Source organism: Taudactylus pleione, unplaced genomic scaffold (assembly GCF_031769625.1).
Source record: "Taudactylus pleione unplaced genomic scaffold, aTauple2 ptg000652l, whole genome shotgun sequence".
In the NCBI taxonomy this organism is placed as follows: domain Eukaryota; kingdom Metazoa; phylum Chordata; class Amphibia; order Anura; family Myobatrachidae; genus Taudactylus; species Taudactylus pleione.
The window spans coordinates 958374-979182 of NW_028285054.1; the positions used below are offsets into that span (position 1 = coordinate 958374).

Sequence of the window (20809 nt, forward strand, 5' to 3'; positions counted from 1 at the left end):
ACCCCTCCTAAATACCCCATGCCGTGCTGTTACTGGCCGGAGGGAACATGTGACTCACCAGGATTGGCCAGCTGCATCACATGGCCAGAAGGCAAGATGGCGGCGCCCATGCCAAATGGAACGGAGACGCCGCCAGGCCTTACCAGCGCAGAGTGACAACAGGCCCGCACAACAACGCGCGCAGCCAAAGCCCCCCGCCAGACACCAGCTCCGCCACCAGACAGCCCGCGCCACAATGACCTCACAGGTAACACTCGCCTAGCGCCATGCTGAAATACCCTGGCCGTGACAGTACCCCCCCTTTTGGGGTGGCCGCAGGACACTCACCAGGCTTCTCCGGATGGGCAGAATGGAATCTCCTGATGAGCGTGGGAGCGTGGACATCACGAGCATCGGTCCAGCAACGTTCCTCTGGACCGTAACCTTTCCAGTCCAGCAAATACTGTAGATGACCTCTGCGTAGACGAGAGTCCAAGATCTGGGCGACCTCAAACTCAACTCCTCTCTCCGTCTGGACTCGAGGAGAAGCAGGTAGAGCACTATGGAATTTATTCAGGACCAGGGGCTTCAATAAGGAAATATGGAAGGAATTAGGGATTTTTAGGTATGGGGGTAACTGTAGACGATAGGCCACTGGATTAATGACTTCCGTTATGGAGAAGGGACCGATGAAGCGTGGTGCAAATTTCATAGACGGAACCCTCAGACGAAGATTCCGGGTGGATAACCAGACCTGGCTTCCAACTTGCATGCGTGGAACTATTCTACGCTTCTTATCGGCCTGGGTCTTATAGCGAGAGGATGCCTTCAACAAATCAGACCGTACTTGAGTCCAGATAACAGCAAAATTCCGCACCGTGTCCTCCACGGCCGGAACATCGAAAACAGGCAGGCTTCGAAATTCGGGAACACGAGAATGAAGGCCATATACAACCTGAAATGGCGTTTGGTTAGTTGACGAGTGGTAGGAAGCATTATGTGCAAACTCAGCCCACGGCAGCAAGGCAGCCCAATTGTCCTGGGAAGATGACATAAAAATTCTCAAGAAAGTCTCTAGATCTTGATTAACTCTCTCGGTGGAGCCGTTGCTTTGCGGATGGTAGGCCGTGGAAAAGTTTAACTTCACTTGAAGAACAGAACACAAAGCCCTCCAGAATTTTGCAGTAAACTGCACACCACGGTCAGAGACAATTTCAGCAGGAAGGCCATGTAGACAAAATATGTGGTGGACAAACAACTGTGCCAGGTCAGGGGCAGAAGGTAACTTCTTCAACGGTATATAGTGGACCATCTTGGAAAATCGGTCTATTACAACCCAGATAGTGTTGAAACCTTGAGAGACTGGCAGGTCTGTGACGAAATCCATGGAGAGATGCGTCCATGGACGTGATGGAGTAGGTAATGGAAGCAATTCCCCAGCTGGAGCTTGTCGTGATGATTTATGCTGGGCACAGGAGGAGCAGGAAGAGATGAACTCCATTATATCTGCCTTCATAGAAGGCCACCAATAGTGTCTTTTCAGGAACTCCAAGGTCTTCCGAGTGCCTGAGTGCCCTGCGAAGCGAGAGGAATGTGCCCAAGTGAGAAGCTGCTTCCTTAATTCCGGGGCCACAAATGATTTTCCCGTAGGAGGCTGAACTTGTAATGAGGCAAAAACTCTTGATTCCAAGACAGGGGTATTGCTTTGATTTTCAGATTGATCATCACAGAGGAGAGATCTCGATAGGGCATCAGCCTTCTGATTAAGTGCTCCAGACCGGAAGGTCAGGGTGAACTGAAATCTGGCAAAGAATATTGCCCAGCGGGCCAAACGAGGACTCACACATTGGAGGTTTTTGAGAAATAGGAGATTTCTATGGTCCGTAAATACAGTAAATGGAAACTTGGCGCCTTCTAGCAAATATCTCCATTCCTTCAACGCCAACTTTACAGCTAGAAGTTCTTGCTCACCTATGGCGTAGTTCCTTTCGGCAGGTGAGAATTTTTTAGAAAAGAACCCACACGGATGGACTCGGTTGTCCTCATAACATTGAGACAAGACTGCTCCCACAGCTTCAGATGATGCGTCCACTTCCAACAAAAAAGGCCTGTCCAGATCTGGTTGTCGAAGAACTGGTGCTGAGATAAAGGCCTGTTTTAGAAGATGAAAGGCAGACTCTGCCTCAGGTGACCATTGGGCAGGATTAGCACCTTTGCGGGTCAAGGCTGTAATGGGAGCCAGCAGTGTAGAAAATCCCTTAATGAAGCGTCTATAATAATTGGCGAAGCCCAACAATCTCTGGATGGCCTTCAGTGTCTGAGGTCGGGTCCAATCCAGAATTGCTTGTACCTTCTTGGGGTCCATTTCTAAACTGGAGCCAGATATTACATAGCCGAGAAAAGGTACACTGGGCACTCCAAAGACGCACTTCTCCAGTTTGCAGTAAAGGTGGTTTTCTCTCAAACGGGTCAGGACCTCCTTAACATGTTCTTGATGTTTAGCCACAGAGGGTGAAAAAATCAGTATGTCATCCAGGTAGACAACAACCGAAACATATAACAGATCCCGGAAAATCTCATTAACGAAACTTTGAAAGACAGCAGGGGCGTTACATAATCCAAAAGGCATTACCAAATACTCGAAATGTCCATCTCTGGTATTAAAAGCGGTCTTCCATTCATCGCCAGCTCGGATACGAATGAGGTTGTAAGCCCCTCTTAGATCTAATTTAGAAAAAATGACAGAGCCCTTGACCCTATCAAACAACTCAGTAATCAGGGGAAGAGGGTATCGATTTTTTACAGTAATGTCATTAAGGCCTCGATAATCGATACATGGTCTTAGACCACCGTCCTTCTTTCCAACGAAGAAAAACCCAGCTCCGGCAGGTGAAGTCGAGGGGCGGATGAACCCCTTTGCCAGGTTGTCCCGGATGTACTCGGTCATGGCTTGAGTCTCAGGCAAGGACAGCGGATAGGTACGACCACGAGGTGGCATCTTATCAGGTATCAATTCAATTGGACAGTCCCATTCCCTATGAGGGGGTAAGATATTTGCTTGTTGTTCAGAAAAAACGTCGGCAAACATCTGATATTCCTTGGGAATGGCAGAAGAAACTAATGAAACGGTCTTCCTCACAGGTCGAATTTTTGGAAGACAGGATTTCAGACAGTCCATACCCCATGACAGAATCTGCATAGAACTCCAATCAATCCTGGGATTATGTTTACGTAACCAGGGTAGACCAAGAACAATTTCTTGAGAGGCCTCTGATATCACCAGGAATTTTAAGGACTCAGAATGAAGTGCCCCAATTCGGACCAATACAGGTTGAGACTCTTTGGTGACTATCCCGTTAGTCAGAGGGCGTCCGTCTATCGAGGTCAGAGAGATAGCATGGTTGAGAGTCAAACAAGGTATCTGAAATTTATCAATGAAACTAGACGTTATGAAATTTCCGGCTGCTCCTGAGTCGATTAGAGCAGTAGCAAAGACAGGTTTGGGTTTAAGATCCAAGGCTAGGGTAATCGTGAAATCTTTAATTTTTGGAGACGGGTTCATAACTCCTAACTTGATGTCTCCAGGGTCAGTTAGGATTTGGCATTTCCCGGTTTACGGGGACAGGAGATCAGCAGGTGACCAGACTCTCCGCAGTACAGACAGAGGTTATTTTGCATTCTTCTCTGACGTTCTTCTTTGGAGAGGTGTGTATGATTCACCTGCATAGGCTCCTCTTCAGTGGGAGAAGGAATGGGACGGGTAGAAATGGAGGGGGTAAATGACCTTTGCCGGTCAGTTCTGTTTTTTTCAGCCTGACATTCCCTGAAGCGTAGGTCAACTTTGATACACAATGAAATCATGTCGTTCAGATTAGTAGGAAGCTCTCGAGTGACTAGATCATCCTTTAGTCGGTCTGACAACCCATGCCAGAAGGCCGAGGTGAGGGCATCCTCATTCCATTTGAGCTCTGATGCTAAAATTTGAAATTGCACGGCATATTGACTGACAGGACGGACCCCTTGCCTCAGTGTCATGATGTTTGATGATGCTGATACAGTACGCCCAGGTTCATCGAAAATCCTCCTGAAGGATGACACAAAGCCTGCGTAATTATCCAGCAGTGGATCTGAGCGCTCCCAGAGTGGGGAAGCCCATTCCAAGGCCTGGCCGGATAACAGAGAGACTATATAAGCCACTTTAGTTCTTGCAGTTGGAAAGTTGTCAGGCTGCAGGGTAAAATGTATGTCACACTGATTTAGGAATCCTCGGCAGAGTTTAGGATTGCCGTCAAATTTATTTGGTAAAGGAAGACGTAAGCAGGGAGATGATCTGCCTCCTGCATTCCCAGACGCTGATGCGGATGTAATTGCTGGTACTTCAGGGGTAGAAAAGGAAGTTTGCAAACTATCCTGTCGCTTGGACATCTCTTGCAGAAATTTAGCCATCTGATGCTGCATGTTTTCCAGATTTTCTAATCGACCAGAAATGCACCTGAACAAATCCACTCCTGACTCCTGATCCGTGGCCGGCTCCATGGGGCCAGTGCAAACTGTTACGTTCTGGGTTATTTGTGGACCCGGGGTGGTAGCAGGAGCGATCACAGAAGCAGATTTGTAAATAAAACTAGGATTTTTAATAAGTGCTCGAGTGGACATATAATGTGGCAGTAAATAAAAGTCCAGGAAAATATAAATGTGCACAAGAGTTCTGTGGTGGGAGCAAAAGGGTTAAAGTCCAGGTAGAAACAGTTCGAGCAGTCCAGGTGTGCAGGTAGTGAAACTGAAAATAAACAAGCCAGGTTTGCAGATAGTGAACTGAAGTGCAGGATGTCAGCAGGCTCAGGCACTCAGGTATGGGCAAGGGTGATGGAGGTAGCGGGGTAGTCCAGTGGGAACTAGGAGCTGACAGGCAGACTGGCAGACAGCGGATTCACAGGAACAGGAAAGCACAGAGAACTCCCTCTCAACTAGGCTGAGATACACGTTGCACTGGCAAAGAAGGAAGGCACTGACCCCTCCTAAATACCCCATGCCGTGCTGTTACTGGCCGGAGGGAACATGTGGCTCACCAGGATTGGCCAGCTGCATCACATGGCCAGAAGGCAAGAAGGCGGTGCCCATGCCAAATGGAACGGAGACGCCGCCAGGCCTTACCAGCGCAGAGTGACAACAGGCCCGCACAACAACGCGCGCAGCCAAAGCCCCCCGCCAGACACCAGCTCCGCCACCAGACAGCCCGCGCCACAATGACCTCACAGGTAACACTCGCCTAGCGCCATGCTGAAATACCCTGGTCGTGACAGTCTTAAGACGCGCACTTTCCCTTAGTAAAACACATCATCTTCAGGAAGTGTATGCAACAATCGGTAACATCGAGTACCATCGGACCCGTACACAGCACTTGAGGCTGACCATACCCTACCACAAGCACTGCGAGTGCTTCAGTGTGTAATTCAACCATGTGGCGTGTACTATGATGCCACGTCTTAATTATGCACGCCTCTGAAACAGCGTTAAGACGCTCAGACGCGCCTGCGTTCGCACCACCATTCTCCTGTTTCCATCGACCAACCCGTCACCACCCACAAACGGCTCGTCCTGTCACTCATTCTAGCGAGGCGTCTGTGAACAAGGGGCGATCGCTTCGCATGGACTGGTTCGCGCATGTGCACTGAGTCTTATACGCACGCGCAGATTGCAAACATCAGCAGGCTACGTGCGAACGCATCCTAGCGAGCAGGTCTGAATCAGGCCCCAAGTGTCGCTGGTATGTACCAAAATCAGAGAGATCTCCTGCTTTCTGACCGCCAGCATGCGCATCAGCTGTGCCCATATTCTATGGGGACAGTATTTAACCAGAGCCGCAAAGTTAAGCTCTGCGGATCTTGCATGCGTCGGCTAACGCCATCTTCAGATGGCGTTATCCCATTAACTCCAGTAGGACAGCACTGCCGGAGAGGGGACATTGCGATTCCTCTCTGATGGGTTGCAGATCTCAAAACCCATTGCGTATTGTGACAAGCCGCGCGCATGCACAGTAGCCCGCCTAGGGGTCTAAGTGACAGTTAGGAGCTGAGTGGTTGGTACTTTATCTCTCTCCAAGGCTTAGTACATAGACCCACTTGTGTCCATAGGTGGAAGTAGTGATGGCATATGCGATCACTTTAACATCTTATGGATCAACGGGACAGGCGCTTATAAGAGCCTGTGTTCAGGTAATTCAAATTGATACATCTTAAGGGGCCTTTCTATTAGCAGATTTTTTCAAAAAATTAAAGACAAAAGATTTATCCCCTGAAAATTCCTGGGGCTGCGGTGACAGATATCGGTCATGTACATGACAGATTTTTGCAAACGACGAACGACAAACGATATTGCATGACATCATTCAGGGAGTGGATTTTTTTTATGATCCTATTCACTTTCATTGAAAATATCGTTCGTCGTTCACGGCGACAGATATTTCTAATATCTGTCAGCGATAATTGACCAACATGTTGGAGAGACGAGACAAAATTTGTCGGCCGCGGGAGTGCGCATTTTCATCGTTCAGAGCCTATCCATTAGCAGATGAATTGAACGACTGAACGATAAATCATTCATCGTTCAAATTTATCTGCTAATGGATAGGCCCCTTTAGCGGAAAAATAATCCTTATTGCTGCGATATGGATTCTTACTATTTGGGGGCTGACCGCATACTCGGCTTTCAATGGGGGCCTCCTTTTCAGGAGGCTCCTGATAGTAAAACCAAAAGGAGGAGAAGAGAAAGGAAAAAAAAAAACCTAGAGAAGAGACTAATCTAAAAGAAAAATAAATAATTATACAGGTAAGTGCATGTTCAGTATTTGAATATATTGATATATAAAAAAGGTTGTTACACACATAAGCTGTGTGAGATAAGAAAGCAGCTGTGTGGTACTTACATAACAAAGTGCTTTTACTATGTTAAATTAAAAAGTAAAGTGCATCTATTATTTTTTCTTATTGCTTCTGTTCCTGTAACACTATCTGATGACCGCGTTAAACAGAAAACGGAGTACCCCCCCCCCGCTTGACATATAGGCTGACGATAACCCTATTCTCTCTAGTAAAGTGGATTATCCACATAGATACATCAGAGCCTGTGTTCTATGCCTAAAACCATCTTTTAATGATAGGTCGCTGCTTATGTGCTTGCCCCGTAGATGACATTTCCAAGCCCTTGCAGAGATGGTATGTAGGGGCAGAGCTGGCACTAGGCACAGGCATTCTAAACCAATCATACTTGCCGACTTTCCGCTCCCTCCTTCCGGGAGGGTCTGTCAAGCTTCCTCGGCGGGGGGTGTGTCTCGTGGCAGAAAAGGGGCGCGATACGGCGATGAATCAGTATTGCGGGTGAAGCATGGGGCATGACCACGCAATTACGTCATCGTGACCATGATGACACGATTCTGGACGGGTCGGCGGCCTTCGGGAGGCTTGCCTGCCTTTCCAAGGGGGCAGGGAGCGGCACCCAATTTTTGGGAGGCTCCCAGCCATATCGGGAGGGTAGGCAAGTATGAAGCAAATGCCATGGTGCATTCCACGGCTCTGCAGAGTGCAGAATGAAGAATATAGTAGCAAGACTTAGCCAACCTGATGTTACATTTTGCAGTGAAACATTTGCAGGTTCCCACTTAGCCAGTTAAAAATGTTTCAGACTTGCAGAAGTGTCCAACTTTTTGGAAATGCCCAAGAGGGGGGTGCATATTGGTTGGGGGGGGGGGAGGTTGTCACACTAGTAAAATTATACACCAACATCCTACAGATAATGTATTCACCGTACAGCTTTGTTTTAATTAAATCTTTTTTTTTTTTTTTTTTTTTTTATAGTATATCCATTTTGAGATACAAAAATCAAAACTAAATGACATTATCTCGAAGCATATTGGCTACAGCACAAAGTATTTGGTTCAGCTACACAAGAGATTTGCAGCCAATGAAATAGACAATCACTGCTTGCACGGGCTACGGTTTATTACACCGAAAGATGGAACGCTGATCAAACAATGAGTTCTCAGCTCAATGGTCTGTGCTCTGAAACCAAATTAAGTACCAATTAAACTTATTAAAAAAGGCAATTATATTGCTCTACTGCTTTGTTATTAGAGAATACTGGGAACTTAATTGTGTTTTATAATTTGCGAATAAGTCAGGAGATGCCAATGTATTTTGTTTTCCCTTAGCAGTAAAAATGTTTTATTAGATTATTACTATATATATATATATATATATATATATATATATATATCACCAAATATCAATTGATACTGTAATGATTTTCCACATATGATCTATTAACCCCTTACAATTGAACTATTTTCATGAGTGTAGCACAACCTGACTTTCTGTATCTGTAGCCCACTCCACCCCCCCCCCCCCCCCCACACACTTCCATAGCGGTTACATTATAGGAATTTGGGGTACTCACAATCTCTGGCATTTTGAAAAAAGTTACAGTGCACACATTATATATAACACAACACCTACAAGTCTGTGCAAGCGAGCACAAAGCAACAATCCTGTGGCAACAATCATACATAAGGACAGCAGCCAGCTACGGTATCCTGTCTTAGAACAGGAGTGGCACTGATAACTTTCATGAAGAAATCTCTGAGAAGTACCTGAGGCGCTCGCTGGGCGAGGCCCAAAGAGGTTTATTTTCTCACAATAGCAGAAGATCAGCGCTTTAGTGAAAAACACGAGTACAAAACCTTGTCCTTTCTCCACACTTTAACAGTGTTACGAGGGTGTCTCAGAGTTTCCCTACAGCATAGTGTATAATGCACTTATTCCCATAGAACTAAAATATATTTTAATGATTGAGTGTTTTTATTTGTTTTGTAGAAAAAGCCTGTGTTCCTCAATTTACATAATTTTTCCACTCGCACATCGCGCCCCCATCTCCCCTCTGGGAACGGCGGTGATTTCAGATGTATCGAGCTTCAAAAAAAAAAAAAAAGGTTTGGTTTTTAGTTTTTTTATTACGGAACAAACGTCATCTTCAAATTCAGTTTTGTGGAGATTACATGAGGGAAGAGTGATCTCTTTTCAGGTCCCTCCGCTGAGTCGAGCAGCCCTTCACCCTCCTATATTTATTACATTTTTGGGCCACATATACGAGTAGGTGATCCAGTTTTTAAAACATCTACATGTCGTTCTTTAGGGTTTTTTGTATTCACATGTTTACTGTACTTTATTATGTCTAATTAATTTCATTTCTTAGTATTTTATAGAATTTACCAAATAAAATTATATGCCTGTTAATAAAATAATAATAATAATACATATGTCAGCAATGTCCAGAATACCAGACGACCAGCACACTGATAAATGTAATAGAAAAAGTTTTTTATTGTTTTTTGTCAATCCATCAAGTGCCCCAAAAGACAACGTCCGTTCACAGTTTAAAGTGCATTTAGTGCCAACAAAACATAATAGTGGTACTCATCGTATAAAGTCAATGAACCATCGTTGCGGCAACAGTGCTGGTGACCCGGCCCGACAGCTGTTTCGGTACCCGCCAATACCTTCTTCCAAGAACAGCAGCCTGCCCTTGGAAGAAGGTACCGGCGGGTACCAAAACAGCTGTGCTGGTTGTCTGGTGTTCTGGACATTTCTGCTAATTATTTGTTTATGACCAAGCACCTAAGGAAGAGATTTACATCAGTAAGAGTGTTCGGGATTTGTGATGCTATAATATAATATATATATATATATATATATATATATATATATATATATATATGCAGTCAGGTGCAAAAATATTGGGACATTGACAGAATTTTCATATTTTGGCCTCTATTCACCACCACAATAGCTTTGAAATAAAACAAACAAGATGTGCTTTAACTGCAGACTTTCAGATTTAATTTGAGGGTAATTAATACCCGAATCGGGTGAATGGTGTAGGAATTACAACGGTTTCAATATGTGCCTCCCACTTTTTAAGGGGCCAAAAGTAATGGGACTATCAACTCAAAAGCTATTTCATGGACAGGTGTGGGCTATTCCCTCGTTATTTCATTATCAATTAAGCAGGTAAAAGGTCTGGAGTTGATTCTAGATGTGACATTTGCATTTGGAATCAGTTGCTGTTGACTCTCAATATGAGATCCAAAGAGCTGTCACTATCAGTGAAGCAAGCCATCATTAGGCTGAAAAATCAAAGCAAACCCATCAGAGAGATAGCAAAAACATTAGGTGTGGCCAAATCAACTGTTTGGAACATTCTTAAAAAGAAAGAACGCATCGGAGAGCTCAGCAACACCAAAAGACCCGGAAGACCACGGAAAACAACTGTGGTGGATGACAGGAGAATTATTTCCCTGGTGAAGAAAAACCCCTTCACAACAGTTGGCCAAATCAAGAACACTCTCCAGGAGGTAGGTGTATATGTGTCAAAGTCAGCAATCAAGAGAAGACTTCACAAGAGTGAATATAGAGGGTTCACCACAAGATGTAAACCATTGGTGAGCCACAAAAACAGGAAGACCAGAATAGAGTTTGCCAAACAACATCTAAAAAAGCCATTACAGTTCTTGAACATCCTATGGACAGATGAGACAAAGATCAACTTGTACCAGAGTGATGGGAAGAGAAGAGTATAGAGAAGGAAAGGAACTGCTCATGATCCAAAACATACCACCTCGTCAGTGAAGTATGGTGGTGGTAGTGTCATGGCGTGGGCATGTATGGCTGCCAGTGGAACTGGTTCCCTTGTATTTATTGATGATGTGACTGCTGACAAAAGCAGCAGAATTAATTCTGAAGTGTTTCGGGCAATATTATATGCTCATATTCAGTGAAATGCTACAGAACTCATTGGACGGCGCTTCACAGTGCAGATGGACAATGACCCGAATCATACTACAAAAGCAACCAAAGAGTTTTTTAAGGCTAAAAAGTGGAATGTTATGCAATGGCCAAGTCAATCCCCTGACCTGAATCCGATTGAGCATGCACTTCACTTGATGAAGACAAAACTGAAGGGAAAATGCCCCAAGAACAAGCAGGAACTGAAGACATTTGCAGTAGAGGCCTGGCAGAGCATCACCAGGGATGAAATCCAGCATCTGGTGATGTCTATACGTTCCAGACTTCAGGCTGTAATTGCCTGCAAAGGATTTGCAACAAAGTATTAAAAAGTGAAAGTTAGATTTAGGATTGTTTAGTTTGTCCCATTACTTTTGGCCCCTTAAAAAGTTTAGGCACATATAGAAACCGTTGTAATTCCTACATCGTTCACCTGATTTGGATGTAATTACCCTCAAATTAAATCTGAAAGTCTGCAGTTAAAGCACATCTTGTTTGTTTCATTTCAAAGCCATATATATTTGTTTCATTTCAAAGCCATATATATTTATTCTTATTACAGGCACCATCTGCTAATCAGATGCCAAACAGGCAGTCCCAGGGAGAGCCCAGACTATGACCAGTAGAGAGGGTACTTCCAATAAAATGCCACTCCATGCCTTCCATTCAGCCCTACCCGGCTTCTAGGGGCAGCAGCTGATGCAGCCCCTAAAATCTGGTTTTGTGTGTGCAAATGTGTCAGTCGCTGCACTGGCCAGATCCATTGCGCAACGCACTTGGTAGATGCCACAAATGAACTGTCTGGACCGATGTCTGGACTGCAACACGGGCACAGCGTAGGAGCCCGCCTCTGGCTATACAGGCTATCACTGTACTCAGAGGGTATGGGAACCCGGGGGTTTGGGATGCCGCCGGTCAGAATATAGACAGCGGCATCCGGACAGTCAGAATCCCAACACTAGAAGGTAAGCTTCCTAACACTAACCCCTACCCCTCCCTCCCTGATGCCTAAACCAAACCTCCCCCTCCCCACACCCTAAACCTAACCCACCCCCTTAGTGCCTAACCCTAACCCCCCAATACTTACCTTCGGGATGCCGGCAGTCGGGATACTGGAGCTGGGATACCAACGCTGTCAGGATTCCGGCACCGGTATTTAGACAGTCAGCATTCCGCGTGCCGGGATCCTGGCTACATGCCACTCAGTGATAGTCACATCCCTGAGACATGAAGTCACTAGTTACCAATGGAACTGAAAGGTAACCTAGTTGTGAAAGACCACCTAACACTTTTACTATATAGATTGATTTATCTTTCCGATTTCCTTTCCAGTCCTTACCCGAGCAGGTAGAACTGATAATTATTGCACCCTTTATATATACAATACAGTGGAGCGCTCTCCCCCGCTATAGTCAGAACTGCAGCCACAAACTAGCTGTGCAACACATTATAAGCACAACGAAGACACAACTTTGCCCAATGGTGGAAACTCAGCATGGACAAGAAAGAGAATGCAAGGAGTATAGTAAGAGTCGCAAGAGGGCACGTACAAAGAAAGACGTAGTTTAGAACCCATCTGTGTTCTTCCCTGGCCATTTAAAATGTAGGTAGGTATAAAGTTGTGCTGGATATTATAGCACTTATAATGCAGAACACATTCAACCTCCCACAGAAGAGTTACCAAATGTTTGCTGTATTAAAATTGCTTACGGAAGACTTACTGCAAGGTACCTGCACTAATCAAGATAACCAGATTTGCAAAAAGTTGCTTTTAAAAATTAACAAACAAACCTCCACCAATCCTGGCGCCTTTCACGGTAGAGATTATTGGAGTCCAAAGAGATGGGACTTAAGCCACCACCAAAAGGATCTGTGCGCTACATTGTAATACATTGGGTTAACCCTAACCCATCTTCTCTGCACAAACACATACATCCCCTTCCTTCACTACAAACCCCATTGCATCAGAGATCGCGGTTTCGGGAGTTACACATAAAACAAGTTCAAAGTTTTCAAAATCTTACAAAACCATTACCTGAATTTGACAGCGTTCATTAACGGCGTATCCCCATAACGATCTTTGGCGTAGACGGTGGCTCCATTATTTAGTAGATACTGAACCACACCGTAATGCCCTTCACAGCAGGCAACATGTAACGGCGTTCTACCGTCATAGTCCTCACTGCTCATGTTACCTCCCTGATCAACACAAATAAAGGTTTAATTGAGATTACATTTATTTCTTCTGGAAAGAAAACATTGTGCACAAACATTTCACTGTTGAGTCATTGGAAAAAAAAAGTGCTACAGGTACAGCAGCAGTAGTGGTCCCACACACACTATCTAGCTGTATGATCACTAATTAGTGTCTGTAGTCTAATCTCCCCCACACTGGCTGCGATTTTCTTTGGCAGTCGTACAAGCAGACATGGCCGTCAAATGGTTCTTCTGGCACTGCGCAGCAAGATCTCCTGCTGCACTTGGGGTCATACGATGGACCCAGCACGTCCTGCAATGTGAATCATTCTATAGGTTTGTACTCTGCACCTGAGCAGACCTAACTAGATCAATTTTGATTGGATATGTTAAGCACCGAGGGGTCTATGCAAGAAGCCTAGGAGAGATGTAAAGTGGAGCGAGATAAAGTACCAGCCAATCAGCTCCTGTAATTTTTCAAACACAGCCTGTAAAGTGACAGTTAGGAGCTGATTGGTTGGGATAACTGGACTATAGACAGACCATAAAAAGGTTAACAATGTGTAGATAGACACCACATGTTCGACAGTCAATAGGTTGACCGGTACAAATGGTCGACACGAAAATGGTTGACACTTTATTTTTTATTTTTTCAGGGTTAGGCACTTACCAGGGGGTTAAAGACACTTACCCCAACAGTTAGGGTTAGGCACCAGGAGGGAGGGTTAGGGTGAAGATTAGGGCTAGAAAAAAAAAAGTTGACCAATTTAGCGTCGACCTTTTAAACCTGTCGACCATTTGTACCGGCCGACCTTCTTCCATGACGACCTTTAGTGTGTCGACCTTCTGTCCCTGTCGACCTATTGGCTGCCTAACATGTGGTGTCTATCTAGATATTGTCGACTTTTTTACTGTCTATCTTTCATACCATAACCATTGGCTGGCAAGATATCACTAAGGCACAAGATAAAGTTCCAAATATAAAAACATTTTAGTCTTGTAACACACATGAAATATAATAGCACATGAAAGTAATTAGCATTATTACAATTTCCCGAATTGCTTCCAGTGCATTAATGTCCCCCGTTTTAGCAGCAGCACATGCCAAGGCTGGTGTAAGCGCGTCCCTCACCGCCTCCAATTCCTGACAAAAGGGAAAAAAAAAGTGGGCTAAATAGTAGGCACACTCAATTTTAAATTTAAAAATATTTTCACAAAATCATTGAACGATCTGAATCAGACATATTAATAACATGTTGAATGGAATGAGATATTAATCATATAACCAAATACACTGGGCAATGAAACTTGGCAGATCCGATCGGACTCCCCCCATCACCCCCCTCGGCCCGAATCCTTCTACGCATGCACAGAAGGACACCAGAGTAATTTTTGGGGGTTAAACCCGGAAGTCACTCTGTCTGGGGCCATCGCAAAGGACAGTCCTTATCAGGTGAGCTGTCCTTGGCGATATTCTTGGTACATACCGCAGTAATGAACCGTGGTAAGTACCCGAAGTCGGGGGGGGGGGGTGTACGCATTACGAATGCTATGCTTAGTACATTCCATCCCCTATTTGTTAAAGACAGTTTATGCTAGACTCATTATTTGGGATCTTTCATGTGCTAAAGTGTAAGTGTGTGTGGAGATACAGATAAAATGGTTATAGAAGAAGCCATACAATAGGTGGATTCGGGCTGATTACGGGAAAGATTTGTCCCTCAGAGGCCTAGATAAAACTAGTTTGATCAGCGACAGTAGTAAATATGGTGTGAGCTAATGAAGTAGCACAAATAAATATGTCTGTTAGTGGCTTCTTATCAATGGGAAATACTCTATCCCACACACCCAACAAAGCAACACAAATGCAGGATAAGACTTAAAGTTTCCCATATAAGCTGTAATGTGCTGGCCAATGAGATAATCTTAGGCCTAAATGGTCACAAGTTGCTTGTATGGGCCCAAGGTGATTGGCACCCGTCAGATGACACATGGGACGGCTGGAGACTCCAGTCCATGACCACATTAGACTATTTGCTTGGCTAGGTTATCTGAGCGCAATGAGTTATATATTTGGACATACACACAGATGTACTTGTATGGATGGACAGAGCGGCCAGTGTACTTTGCTTATAGGAACTTTCAGGCAAAACCAAAACAAAAAGATAAATGTAAGTTACACACATAACTGGTATACGGATTGTAGCACAACCTAATAAATACGTCTGCAGTAGCGAACACTCTGCTAGGTCTTCAGACATCTAGTTGCAGATCAGCCCTCATACACTAGGGGTAGATGTACAAAGCTCTGGGAAGTGATAAAGTGGAAAGTGATAAACGACCAACCAATCAGCTCCCAACTGTCATTTTTCAAACACAGCCTGTGACATGACAGTTGGGAGCTGAGTGGTTGGTTGTTTATCACTCTTCACTTTATCACTTCCCAGAGCTTCATGCATCTGCCCCATCACAGCCATGGTCTCTGACAATATGGCGGAAGGAGTCTTACATAGCAGGAAATATAAACATGTAACAGGACAGTCTGATGAGACCGTACCTCCTTGCAGCTCACACCAACAGACTTGGCAACGACCTGAATGAACTTGCTGTCTCTCAGAGAGATCTTGGCCCCAGTGGCGCTTACAGTCATCTCTCCTCTGAGGTTCTCAAACAGCATCTGCAAATATACACAGCCTGTTAAATCACTATTCACAGCGGTGGATTAATATTTCCTTAGGCTCTGGACAATGTGGGAGTATCGGCTCAAACTCCATATATTTTTTTGCGCCTCTTATAATAATTCTTATACTAATATTTTTTAAGTTTATAAAACAGCAAAGGACATAGATCAACTTTGATGAGGAACATTAAACAAGAGCGCCGTGCAATAGAAGTTGGTGACAATTGTTCAGAACATACAGACCTCTAGACCAGGCATGTGCAATTGGTGGATATTGAAGTCAGCACTGTACATCTTATGCAGGAATGACTCCTGTATGATATAGAACTTTGTATAAATCTATATAGCTATCCGGTTTTGTTTTTAACAGGAAGTTCCAGTATGTCTTTGCTAAACAGGCTGCAAGCAGCCATTTTGTTCTATGTGCAACTGCTTTTCTTCTCTATGTGAGCATTGTGAAATGAACCTTAGGTTATAAAAACTTGCAGATTAGCCTTATTTGCATTGCTTGGAATTCAAAGAGGACTGTACAAAAAAAATCTTCAAAGAAAAGCACTTGAAGACATATAAAGATATATTTTATATATGTACTTTGTACATACTGTATGTGAAAACATAATGGCGGTTTAGACTTTCATATAGCATAGGTTCCATAGGGACAACATTGTTGCAGTTTTGCACTAAAAGGTGCATCGTCTGTGTATTACAAGTGGGGGAAGCTATTTCATGGGCTGAACCTATATTCATGACAAATTACTGGAGATACTAGTGGTAAAAACACACAAAATGGCTGCCTGTGTATTGAAAACCAGTAGAGAGTAGCAGGTCTAGGCAACATAATTATCCAGCCGTAAATACATGTGCACACACGCACACACAAACACACACACACACACACACATCAGGAGGTCTGTGCAAATTAGAGATCCCTTGCTTTACCTGTTTCTTCTGCTCCAGGGTGAGGTGAGTTTTACCTAGGACATAGGACAGTTTTGCCAGTGCAGCTTCTGGAGTCAGATCACACCCTGGTATGACTCCCACAACAGTAAGAGCCTGAATGGAACACAACAAAGGAAATTAGGGCCATATTTCACATCAAACTTTATATCACGGACCATGTATGAAAACTTATTTTTACTTTCTGCACACTGTACAGTTGGGTAATGCATTATACTCTATGCATTTAACAAAGAGATATTTCATAATGCTTGGCAGGTGGTGAAAACATATGTTTTCACACACTTTTCACATTATTTTAGTAGAACATAAATGTATTAAAAAGAGTATTTGGAGTAGTTTTCGTGAAAAACTACTCCAATCCTTCAATTCACATATTTTTAGTAAGCAGATCGCATTTCCCTTAATGGTAAAGGAAAATGCGATCGGTCTGAAATTTACTAAAAATAAATAAAAAAATAAAAAAACCAGGGAAGCACTGTGATAATAACGCCATCTTCAGATGGAGTTATTATGGTTTTACCCCAGTTCCCGGACTCCTGCTTAGACAGCTCTGCCCTGCTCAGGCAGGGCAGAGTTGGGAGCCGGCACCTGTGATCAGCTGCGTGGTCTAAATAGACCACAAGCTGATCACTTTAAAAAAAAAAAAGTTAAAAAAGCCCAAACACTTACCTGCATCCAGAGACCGGTGATCTGTGCTCTGATGAGGTCCTCTGGGGCTCTGGTCAGCTGGTCTCCAGTCTCGTGCGCTGTGACCCAGGTCAGCTGCTGCATAGAACGGTCACAGTGCAGGAGCCTGGAGACCAGCTGACCAGAGCCCCAGAGCCAGGACCTCATCGGAGCAATGATCACTGGGTAGGCAAGTGTAAGATGGGAGGGCGGGGTCGTGGGAGCCGTTGGTGAGCCGTCGGCATATGCACGGACACCTTCTCACTTTATCTATTGCAAAATACAGTGAAAAGTGTGTGAAGGGGATTCACAGGGACAGAGCTTTATCGCAAGCTTTGTCCCTGCATGGGGTTTTTGATACATCATTGTGAGAAATTCACCCAATATAGCAATGCGATATTTGAATACATCACAGCCAATTCGCATCTGAGATGTGGATTGTGATAAATCGCCCCTAGTAGATTCGTGCAGCAAATATAAAAAAAATAAATTTGTCCATGCAGAGGTTTCATGTAACCTTGTGGGAACAAGGAAAAACCTGGTATACATCTAGTACAAGCTCTCCTTTATTACAGTGATAATATATGGCTTGGCTACTGCACTTTCTTACTTTACGCCAGGTCTGATCATTCGTGGCTGTGCCCATGTTCCTTTACCAATCAAGTGCGTGCTTCAGATATTAGTTAAAAACTGTATGTATAAAGGGGATCCAGTCAAGATGCCGGCGGACGGGATGCAGGACATCAGGATACCGACGCCGGAATCCCGACGCTGGCATCCCGAAGGGACCAAGATACCAACATTGGCATCCCGAAGGTAAGAAGGTAGGTTAGGCTCTGACAAGGGGGAGGGGGGGTTAGGTACCGACCAGGGAGGGTTATGGTTAGGCTGCGGGGCTAGTGTGAGGCACCGCCCAGGGAGGGTTAGGTTTAGGGTGCGGGAAGGGAGGGTTATGGTTAGGCACCACCGGGGGGAGGTTAGGGTTAGGACCCACCGAGGGGAGGGTTAGGTTACTTACCGTCCCCGGTTGGGATGTTTACAATCGGGATGCCGATGTCGGTCTTCTGACCGCTGGCATCCTGTCCGCTGGTATATCATACAGATTCCGTATGAAGCATATAGTAAAAGAATGCTGCGTAGTGCTTATATCTTAATGGCATTGGAAAACATTGCACTTTGAGAACTGAAGTTAATCAGTGTAAATCTTAAGACTAAAAGAAGTCTCCAAATTCCTTGCAATCTCCCTGGGACTGACAACAATGCATTGGCCATTCCAACCCTTGTATCAATGAGTCTTCGAGAGATCCGTGTTTACACAGATTGCCAAAACCTGCTCCATTCATGATGTACTGTTTCCACTTTATGCTTTTCTCAGTGGAAGCCTTGAGGATAAACAGCCCCTAGGCGATTCAGACGGTGTACTGGGCTATCATCATATCCTCCTTCCTCTCTATTCACAGCTATGCTAAGTGTGCTCCTGTTTGCCACAAAAGTACAATCTTTTTTATATACTACTGCTGTGCTGACCGAAGTGATCCGTGTACATAGTCACAAGATATAACGCAACTCCTACAGCGCAATGGAATCTCCCTGGGGCGCTTCTGTGGGGTTGTCAAACATTCAGTGGGCAATCCGAACCCCACCTATTTCTCTGAAGAATAAATGGTCAAGTGTAATATACATATTCTAAATATGTATTTTGTGTATACTGATCAATTTTTATATACATTTTTTTTTCCTTTTCCTTTTTTATAATACTATGTGGGTATTTTTGTTTTGGAAAAAAAACTATTAATAAAATACTATCTTTGTACAAATGTGTTTGTCCCATTTCTATTGTCATTCTGTTAAATATGTAGCCATTGTTTGAATAAATAAAATACATTTTATAATGAACCTTTACACTCTACAATTGCATTTATTTGCCCCTGTTATGTACAGGAAAAGACATGGCTGGTGTTAAAGCCACTATTAGGAGGAAGTCAAACCCTGATGTATGCACCATTCATCGCTCAAACACATTCAGCCATCACTTGGCCCTTCGAGACCTCCCAAAATGCAATGCAGCAAATCAGAAATTTCTACAGCATGGGGAGCAACTTATCAATGTCCTGACAGTCCTCTGAGTAAAACATGAATTGGCATAATATCACCTAGACAGACGGGGACTGGCTGTTTTTCTCTCCAGGGCTCTATTTATTAACATTATTTTTACTAAAACAAAGTGAAAAAGGGTGTTTTCACACCTTTTTCACATTATTTTAGTATCACCTACAGGTACTAAAGGGCAATTGGAGTAGAATTCGTACAATTCTACTCCAACCCCTGAGTATCACTTATTTTTAGTAAGCAGATCACATTTCCAGTCATTGTAATGGGAAATGTGATCTGACCAAAGTTACTAAAAATAAAATGTGAAAAAATACTGGGGAAAGCCCTGTGATAATAACGCCACCTGGAAGTGGCGTTATCCAGGGTCTCCCCCGGGTACCAGACTCCTGCTCCGCTCTGACGGGGAGAGCAGAGCCCAGAGCCGGCCCCAGTGATCAGCTGTGTGGTCTAAACAGACCACACGCTGATTCACTGTAGAAATTAAGTAATAAAATAAAAGTTAAAAAAAAAAAAAAACTTACCTGCTCTAGTTCATTTTATGCCCCATAGTACTGCCCTAGTTCATTTATGCCCCACAAAGTGCCCTAGATCACATTATACCACAGTGCCTCCAGTTCATACGCATGCCACATTGTATTCCCCCAGTTTACAATATACTAAAAACTGTAGTGCTGACAGTACACATTATGCCACACATTGCTTCCAGTTCACATTATGCCACAAGAGCAGCTCCTAGCTGAGGGGATACTTCCTGATGCAGGAAATTCCACTATGAGTGGAGAAGGTGTAAATGTAGGTACCCTGTCAGATTCTGGGACAGTCCTAATCTCGGCGCTGAATTTCCGCCCCCCAGCTTCACAAAGGCTCTTAACAAGGAGAAGCCTGCTCTCCGACAGTGCTGGGCTTAGTGATTAGCTCAGCTGTGTCTGTGAGAGTGGAGACAGGAGGGTGGGATATGGACTATAAAAGTGTGGAACTTTACTGAGAGGCAGAGACAGAGATCGCCACTGACAAGTCCCCCTTTTCAGGCCCGAACCCAATTTCTTAACAGGCAATTTTGGGAACTTGGTAGACGGCTATATATGAGCTGGGTCTGGCCCCTGGGCCCCATAGCAATGGCACCCCTTGCACCCACTATAGCTACGACTATTATGTAAGACCTCCCTTTCCGACCCCGGGCCACAAAACATGAATTGAAATGAGCTACAGCCTGAAGCAGCAGATGAACGATGACCACAAACTCCCTTCTCTCATGGTTACCAGGATATACAATGGGGTAAACACAGGGTACAATTGTGGGCAAAGACACAAAAACAAAACAAAGGGGATGCTGGACAAGTATAAAACAAAGGGGATGCTGGACCTGTATAAGCAACTAGTA

At 44.3% G+C, this 20809-nt stretch overlaps 1 protein-coding gene across 1 annotated transcript in view; it reads right to left on the reverse strand.

The window, feature by feature from the left end:
- The window catches only part of ASPG (asparaginase), a 110109-nt gene that overhangs the window by 32145 nt on the left and 57155 nt on the right, over nucleotides 1-20809 (reverse strand). The window contains exons 9-12 of the mRNA XM_088455270.1: nucleotides 16630-16743; nucleotides 15568-15687; nucleotides 14059-14154; nucleotides 12850-13013 (exon numbers count right to left, since the gene is read on the reverse strand). Coding sequence (XP_088311396.1) covers nucleotides 12850-13013; nucleotides 14059-14154; nucleotides 15568-15687; nucleotides 16630-16743 — 494 coding nt within the window. The remainder of the gene's footprint in view (nucleotides 1-12849; nucleotides 13014-14058; nucleotides 14155-15567; nucleotides 15688-16629; nucleotides 16744-20809) is intronic.